Here is an 8,471-nt window from a genome sequence, read left to right on the forward strand (position 1 = left end):
AATACTGCAATTTAATGCCGAAAAACACAAATGCTGGAGGCTCAGAGCCATCTGTGTGACTGGACCTCCTACCACCTGCCCAGGGTCTCAGAAGAAACTGGGCAAGCCCAAGCTCCTTCCCGTTTAGCAAGTCAGGGAGCGCTTCCTCATCAACCCAAGTTAGAGCACTGACCCTGTTCAGAGAGCAAGATTTTTACCTTGAAAGCAAAAGCAGTAACTTCAGAAATGTGCGATGCATACTTTCTTTCAGCTTTTCTCTCTGCCCAGCCTGCAGGGCTGCAGGGAAGGTGCCTGTAGGTCATGACCTGTATGTCTCCTGTCCCCTTAGAAGGGTAAGGTCAGAGCTTTTGGAGACACGTGACCTTGGGCCTATATGAACCCCTTGCTGCCCCTCTCTGCACCCACCTGATTTGTACATATTATATTGGCTCACCCAGAAATGGATGACTTTCCATTCCTTCACTTGACTTAGTAGGGGAGGAGATAAGGCAGTTTTGGCCCTGGTTTTTGTCTATGAAGTTAAAGGACAGAGAGGAGACAGAGCTTGGGTTTAGGGGGATAGACTTGGGTGGTGGGGTTGGAGATCTCTTTATTTGACTTTTAACCCTGAAGTAGCTGTGGTGTCTGGTGCTGCATACCTGCCACAGGATTGAGGCAGGTCTGGCTCTGACCTCAGGTGTCTAGTAGGAACTCAGGCAGAAAGCAGATGAGACAGAGATTTGCTTCTAGGGGAAGGGGACAGGGGTCCCCTGGGGTGTGAAGTTCAAGGGCTAGGAACTAATGTTTTCAGGTGCTCCACTGTGCTTATATGCTGGAGAAAAGGGGGGCACACCTCCAAAAAGAGGGTTAGGAGGCCAGAGGTAGCTGAGCAAGATCCATCCTAGTGACTGTTAGCCATCTTACACCCTCCCAATCTCCCTGTTTATCTTCCCTGAGGCATAGGGCTAGCTCCCAGCAGCAGGGCCCATCTTATTAGAAAAGGCTGTGCCTGTGAAGCTGGAGAAAGTAAAGGCTGGGGTCTGCTCAGCCTCCCCAAGCGAGGGTGGTGATGGGGTCAGCCGGTACATCCTAGAAGTGCATCAGAGTTCTCTGGTGCCAGGATAGAGTAGTTACTACCCTTGTTGTTGCTAGGAGGCCCCAGCCTTTTAGGTCCTAGTCCCAGAAGGAAAAAGGGTCACCAGGTCCCTACCTATCTTGGTTTTCTGGACATACTGGTACCTTTTTTTTGGTATTAAGTTATATATTCACTAAGATAAAGTATACATATTTTACCCTTCCTGTGATGTAAGGAAGCTATAGAAACTAGGGGGATGGCTGCCTCCCAGACAGAGGCTGTGTGCTGAGTCCCCAGCTCTCTCCCAAGTTGGCCTGGCAGTTCAGAGTGAGCCAGTACAGGGGAGACAGCTGCATTCCCAAGGGCCTCTGAGGCTTCTTCTTGGCCCTTGGGAGTCACACAAAGGAACAGCAGCTGGGACGTTTCTTCTGGGACTCCACATAGTCCCGGATCTGGAAGCTGGGCTCATTGGCCTGCCTTCCTGAACGATATTTCAACTCTCTAGAAGAGGAAGAGCCATGCATGGGCTGGGCTGGGGGCTGGGCATATTCCCCCCACCTCTGTGGCTTCCCAGACCATCACTCTGCCCAGTTTCCCTTCCCTGTGCAGCACTCACTTGGCAATGGCCAGAAAGGCCAACTCCACGTTCATTCCAGTCTTGGCACTGGTCTCCATGAAGGGAACACCGTACTCCTGCGTGGGAAAGAGTGTCCTTAGGACCAGCTTCTGGCTGCTCCGACAGTTTACCCTGCCTCCTTTTCACACCACCCCACTGGCACTCACTTACCCTGGCCAGTGTCTCTCCATCCTCAGAACGAATCACTCTTTCACTGCTCACATCCGCCTGTCAAGTCCATGTGGGTCAGTCACTCTGGGGAAGGAAGCCTAGACCCCAGGTGGCCCATCTTTTGCCCCAGGAGCAGACACTGCTTGCCCTCTGCTGGTGGCCTGAGGGACTGCAGGCAGGTGTGATTGGCCTGGGGCCAGGGTTTCTGCCTGGCTCAGGCTGTGTGCCGGGTCCCCACCCTGGGCACTGGGGGAGGTGGGTAACTCTTTCTGGAAAAAAGTGTGGTGACCCAACCTTAACTGATGACAGCAGATGGGGTTAAAATCTTTGTACTCTCAGACTCTGACCCCTGATCCTGCCCACGATGATCTAATCATCACGGCAGGCAGCTGAGTCACCCTGCATCTCTCAGGCAGCAGCTTGGGTCCACTGCTGAAGTTCTAAGGTGGCAGATGGGACAGGTAGTAGCCACCAGGCATGTCTGATTCCTTCACTGGAGGCTGCAAAGTCTTCTGTTGGAAGAACTTTCTAGGTGGCTATGGGGCTAGGTAGGGCAGGTACTCAGGCAATGGGAGAGGACTGACCCTGCCACAGGAGCCACTCACCTTGTTGCCTAGCAACATGATCACCACATCCCTCTGGGCATACTCATGAATCTCTGTGAGCCAGGCCTGTGGGAGAGAGGAAGCAGAATCAGGCTGAGGCCCAGGCCCAGGCCATTCTTTTTCTAGAATGCCCTGTTGGGGATTCTAAGACCACAAAAGGGCTCAGTGAACAAAACTAATGTGATAAGCCAGACTTGTGATTCCCCAACACTTGGGCACAGAAGCAGGAGGATAAAGAGTTGGAGGCCAGTCCAAGCTACATATCTAGACTCTACCTCAAAAGCAAAACAACAAATGGGAAACTGGAGGTGGAGATGGAAGCGGGAGGCTGAGCTTGTTGGGGAGGTAACACAGTGGTAAAATGTTTGCCTCACTTGCACAAGGCCCTGGGTTCCATTTCTTCTATAGTCTTCTCCACCAAAAAAATATTGTGATTGATGAGTGATGTCTGCCATGGGTATGGGATTGGAGGTGGCAGTATAAATGCTATGGAGTTTTCATCCTATTCTATCTGTATGTTTTATCCTTAGTTTGCTTGCTATTAACCTGTCCTCAAGGTCTGAAAGCACACAGAACCTGTAGAATGTTGTACATAGAGTTTTGCATGTATTTATTGGTTATTGCCTCTGTTCTCTGATGGTTTGGTTGTGAGGGCACAGACACTCTGTCTACTTGAGTTGCAACTTGGCCTAGATCCATGTGGAATTTTCTGCTTGGGCAGACTCTCTACGGATAACTGTCCAGGGTGGAGCCTGGACTGTTCTGAATATTTTGATATGCAACACATTCATGAATCACAGTTAGGGCTAGGCAGGCAGTATGGGGGCACATCAGCCTGCTTTTTTTCCATGCCCACATGGCCATCAAATGCCCAGTCACAGCTGGATGTTTCCCAAAGTTTCCATGGTCCACCCACTCCCATAGAATTGAAGCAATCTGGCCTGCCTGTAGAGGCCCTGTCCTAGCTACTCATGGGTTGCAGGGATGCAGGAGGAAGGACCAGAGAGAGGAAAGGTCTCCAGAGGGAAGGACCTACCCTGATGTTGTCGAAGGAAGATTTGTTGGTGATGTCATACAACAGGAGCAATGCTGGAGGGGGACAAGAGAGATGACAGAGGGGATTAGGGCATCAGCCTGGGTACTGCAGAGTAGGGAAGGGTCAGAAGACAGAGGGACTCACCCTGGGCATCTCGATAGTAAGCATGGGTCACACTGCGGAAGCGCTCCTGTCCTGCAGTGTCCCAGATCTGGAAAGGGAAAGAGAAAAAGGTGGGAAGGAGGCAGGGCATGCTGTGAACCGGGCTTATGCTGTGCTGTGAGCTGTCTGTTGTGTTGCATGGGGGGCTGTTTCCTTCTGTGGGTTCTCATGGGCTCCTGGGCATCTGATGACATCTTTAAAAATGCTTTTGGGCTCTTAAACCCAATGCTGTTTCCACTTCTCCAGTCCAGGAGTGACTTCCCAGAGCAGTAGAGACTCAGGAAACTGGAGAGAGAGGTGGAGGGTGAGGGAGGCTAAGCTTCACTGAAGGCATTTTGAGTTGCCTTTGGTGCAAGAGAAGGATGCCTGGGAATTGCTTTTTCTGCAGATATCAAACAAAGAAAAGCAGTTTCCTCTCATGGGCCCCACAGGAAGTTACCCCAGGCTGAGGGCAGGGCTGCAGGGCTGTGGTTCAGGTTGAGAAGCAAGTGCAAACGCCTATATCCCTTCCCCCACCCCAGCCTCCTCTCTCACCTGAAGCTTCACTCTGGCTCCATCTACTGTCACCACCTTGTTCTGAAAGAGAAAAGGGCAGAGGGTGGGGAGGGGAGGCTGGCACCTGAATTCTGCCAACAACCTGTCCTGGTCTCTCTCCAGGCCTACAGGCTGTGTGACAAGCCTGAGGCATCTTCAGTCAGATCACCCTATAGCGGTGGAAACCCTGTTTCCAGACACCTCTGCTTGTTTTGTTCATAACCTAGCAAGGCAAGAGAAACTTGCCCGGCTCTTTACTGAACTTAACAGGTAGCACAGGGCAGGGTGCGGGAGGCTCTGCTCCCTTCCTCACTTCAGTCTCTGTCTCCCAGAATTCAGTCTTATTAGCAGTCTTAGAGATAAGGTGCCACCAGCATTCTGGGGCCCTCAGAGGCAAGACCTGCAGGGCCATCTTCCCTCTAGCCACCCATAGGGCCTCTGACTGCAGCCTCACTACTTTATCCACTGGGAGAGGCTCAGAGCCTCTGTAAGGCACAGCTGCCAGGGTCTTTCCCCTCTAGGACCTTCTGGTGTGCAGTGCCCAGGGGCCTTGCTTCAGATTGGTAAAGATGGAGCAGACCTCAAGGAGGGGGACCAGCCCTGCGAGCCGCTGTCTCTGAACCCAGATCCTCAATTTCCTGGCAATTGCAGAAGACCTTGGAGGCCTTGTCTAGCCCAGAGGGCCATGAACAAGGGATTTACACCAAGAGATACCCTGCTTGGGGGCACTGCCCAGGAGTAGAAGAGAGACTAGGTCTTGTTTGTCATGTTCTGTAGATGGGCAAGGTGCTAACCCTGTCCAAACTCTTTTAACCTGGCCACCTCTGTGGTCCTAGGGGGAGCACATCGGGGCCTTCCAGGAAGTGAGCCACAGGTACCCTCAGGAGTCAGACTGGGCAAGAAGAGGGTAGAATACTTGAACCTGAGCTGTAGCCCCTGCTCACTGCTTGGAGGAGGAGCCTGCAGCCACCTCACCCTGAAGTCTATGCCGACCGTGGCTATGAAGGTCCCGGATAGGAAGGCCCCATCTTTGAATTGGATCAGGAAACAAGTTTTGCCGACGCCCGAGTCTCCCAGAAGCATCACCTAGGAGATGGGGGCAGAGGCAGTTAATGGTGACTGGAGAGGAGGGGGCTTCCTCTGGGATTCCAGGGAGGGATGTCCTAGGAAGAAGCTTGTGGGGTAGGGAGGAGATGGCTGGAGGATGCTGGCAGGATGGAGGAGCACCTGCCTCCAGAGAGCCTGCCCCTGCCTTTGCCCTGCCTTTGCCCTGCCTCTCCTCTCTAAACACTTTGCTTCAGCCTCCCAGGCTCTTTGACCCTCTTCTATTTATCCGGTGTCCTGGAGGTTTGAGCTGAGAGCTCCCAGCATGCTTGGTAGCCCCAGAGAACTTTACATGCTTGTGGTCTAGACTTTGGACATATTTGCCCACTGCTGAGCAGGCACAGAGATTACATCTCTCTGAGTTTTGAGCGTGCACTCAGTGCACACGTGGGTGGGGCTGTGGTACAGAGAGAAGGTTGTTCCCCAGGGAGCCTGTCAAGACCAGATGGGCAGGCACTGTCAGCTGGCTCAGGTGTATGTTGAAATTACTATTGTTTGGGTTCCCTTTTGGGTCAGGCATTTATTTAGAAGTAGCTAAATAAACTTTCCGTATATAAAGCTTGTAGGAGCCAGGCGTGGTGGTGCATGCCTTTAGTCCTAGCACTTGGGAGGCAGAGGCAGGTGGATTTCTGTGAGATTGAGGCAAGCCTGGACTACATAGTAAGTGCCAGGCCAGCTGGGGCTACAAAGAGACCCTATCTCAAAAAGACAAAAACAAAACAAAACAAAACAAACTTGTATGAAGGGAAGGTTGGGATTCATACTGAGACTGGAAGCCAGTCTAAAGTTTTCAACAGAAACCTCCCAAGTGTGACAAATGGCTGCAAACTGACATCTTTGGGTCACTATGTGAAATATGTAGAAATGACGAAGGGGAAGCTCTTTGCTCAGTCATCCCTCAGAATGTTCCCAACTGCCTGGTTAGATTGTTAATTAAGTTGGAATTATTTGGAGTGCTCTGAATTTACAATGGAGCCAAAGCTTTCCTGCCATAGGTGTGGGATCTTGGGGTCTTGGGGTCTTGGATTTAGCTAACTTTGGTGGATGAGAGATGTGGATGTGTGGTGGGACTGAACAGAAGGTGTGTAAGGCTGAGGTCCTGACTTATAAACAGCCTACTGTGTGACATTGGAAAAATTCGTTAATTTTTTTAGGCTTTTCCTTCACAGTAGGGGGAAAGGAGGAGGGATCTTGTCTTTGAGGACTTTCTAGAATTTGTCAAGGTCTAGGGCCAATAATGTTGATGTGAACCACTTAGGGCAACTATTGCCTGAGGCCCCTATATCTCCTAAGATGCTCCAAAGAGCTTTCTCATCATGCTCCTCTTCCCACACAGTCCTGGACTCAGGGCTGGGTTAGCAGTGGGTCAGGTCTTGGCAGGCTTGGGGGGCAATGCCCATACCGATGGTGCTGGTTAGGGGATGGATGGGGAAGGGATCGCCTCTGTAGCCTGTACTTTTGGTTGGTTTCTGGGTCCCAACCCCAGAGAGGAAGGAGGTAGGCCAGGACTCATGCCTGTGTACTTTACAGATCACAGCTGCCTTGAGCAAATGATGCAGCCAGACAAGTCCACCAAACACAAACAGCTGCTCAGCCTTGCCACCTCCTAGGTAAACAGCTCAGTTGACTTGTAGGGCAAGGAGGCCAGGAGATCCCCATTGGCCTGGTGGGGAGGAGGTGGGGGCTGGCCATCAGCAGCACCCCCTCCCCTGAGGACACAGGGCCCCATTTCCTGCCACAAGCCCACACAGGATGCCTATCTCAAACGGCTCTGGGTGGGTGGCTGGCAGAGTGGCTTCCCCTGAAACCCTGGGGGTGGAGCCAGTGAGACTGAGACCCAATGTGGGGCAAAAGCATGACATGGAAAGAGGCAGGTGTCCTTCAAGACCAGGCTGCGGCTCTACCCAGCACAGCCCTCACTTTATCTCTCACTAACCGTGCAGAAGAATGTAAAATGCTGGCTGGCTCAGCATCTCTTTCAGAGTTCCAGGTACTTGCCTGCTCCAAGGGTGCAGGTAGGGGTGGGAGGAAGACAGATTAATGCCCATGTTCCCTCTACTTGCTTCCACACAGGATGTTCCTACAGAAGGTATACACCACAGAGAGCTGCCTTTACAGCCGTTGGGGGTGGGGGGGTGTCACAGTGACTAATTGCTGTGTTCTTTTTTTTCAGGTTCTAAAAATTCCCAGGTGGGGGCTGGAGAGATGGCTCAGCAGTTAAGAGCACTGACTGCTCTTGCAGAGGACCTGGGTTCGATTCCCAGCATCCACATGGTGGCACTGTCCTTAACTCCACTTTCAGGGGAATCTGAAGCCCTCTTCTGACCTCCTGAAGCATTGCACAACACGGGTGTACTCACACACATGCAGGCAATACACTCATACACACAAAATAAAAATAATAAATGAAATATTAAAAAAAATCCAAGGTGGATCTGTGGGCGTGGCTACCCACAGACTGGGGGATAGGGATGGGTTATCTTACAGCTCGGAAGGTGTGAGACTGTATCTGGAGGGAAAGGGTAGGATTTATTGCCTGATGGGGATCTAAAACCTTGAAAATGGGTGACAGGTGTCTGCTGAGCGCTTAGCTCAAAACTAGCATTAACCTTGAAATGCCTAGCAGGTGGAGTAGGGGTGGGGTGTGGGGGGTGTGGAGTGGAGTGCCCTGAGTTTCCAGGGAGTCGCCATCTCTTAGCACTTCTGAAGTGTGGCAGAAGAAAATTGGGTTGGGGTCCTCAGGGTGGGAAGCCTCAGTCCTTTCCGATCTTCCTGTCCCTGTACCCACCGAGGTCAGCCTAGATCCCTAGAGAATGAGGTGTCTCAGACCCCAGACCCGCCTGGTAGGGCAAGGACTGAGTTCAATCCAGATGCAGCCCGAGGGGGGCGTGGGTCAGGGAGGGACAGGGTCCTAAGGCAAAGAGCACGCGGAGGGGGGGGTGTCCCTCAGGGCTGGCCCTGAAGTGCCCAGCACTGGGCGTAGCGCCCACCCACCTTGCCGGTGAGATCGTAGCTCGGACTGCAGGGCGGGGAGCGCTCAGGGGCCTCGCCATCCCCAGCGGCAGCGGCTCCGGGCGTGCCAGTCATGTCCCCGGACAGTCAGAGGTGAGCCCTGCAGGCAGCAGGCGAGGGGGAGCGCCGAAACGCCCCGCCCCGCCTCAGGCTCCTCCCACCCCCTCCTCCCAGTCC

The 8,471-nt window shown here is 52.6% G+C and overlaps 1 protein-coding gene across 4 annotated transcripts in view; it reads right to left on the reverse strand.

Moving 5' to 3' along the window:
* Rab37 (RAB37, member RAS oncogene family) overlaps window positions 1-8,471 on the reverse strand; it is a 71,017-nt gene continuing 62,546 nt past the window's right edge. Inside the window, exons 1-9 of one of the 4 annotated variants that reach the window (XM_008831463.2) lie at window positions 8,277-8,417; window positions 5,154-5,264; window positions 4,179-4,220; window positions 3,627-3,693; window positions 3,483-3,535; window positions 2,447-2,512; window positions 1,842-1,898; window positions 1,671-1,747; window positions 1-1,555 (exon numbers count right to left, since the gene is read on the reverse strand). In XM_008831463.2, the coding sequence (XP_008829685.1) occupies window positions 1,450-1,555; window positions 1,671-1,747; window positions 1,842-1,898; window positions 2,447-2,512; window positions 3,483-3,535; window positions 3,627-3,693; window positions 4,179-4,220; window positions 5,154-5,264; window positions 8,277-8,369 (672 nt within the window). In that variant the 5' untranslated portion in view covers window positions 8,370-8,417 and the 3' untranslated portion in view covers window positions 1-1,449. Of the gene's footprint in view, window positions 1,556-1,670; window positions 1,748-1,841; window positions 1,899-2,446; window positions 2,513-3,482; window positions 3,536-3,626; window positions 3,694-4,178; window positions 4,221-5,153; window positions 5,265-8,276; window positions 8,418-8,471 lie in introns of those variants that run through there. The other 3 variants (XM_008831462.3, XM_008831465.2, XM_008831464.3) reach the window with 3 other exon arrangements.

Source organism: Nannospalax galili, unplaced genomic scaffold (genome assembly GCF_000622305.1).
Source record: "Nannospalax galili isolate Female #2095 unplaced genomic scaffold, S.galili_v1.0 scaffold634, whole genome shotgun sequence".
NCBI classification, from domain to species: domain Eukaryota; kingdom Metazoa; phylum Chordata; class Mammalia; order Rodentia; family Spalacidae; genus Nannospalax; species Nannospalax galili.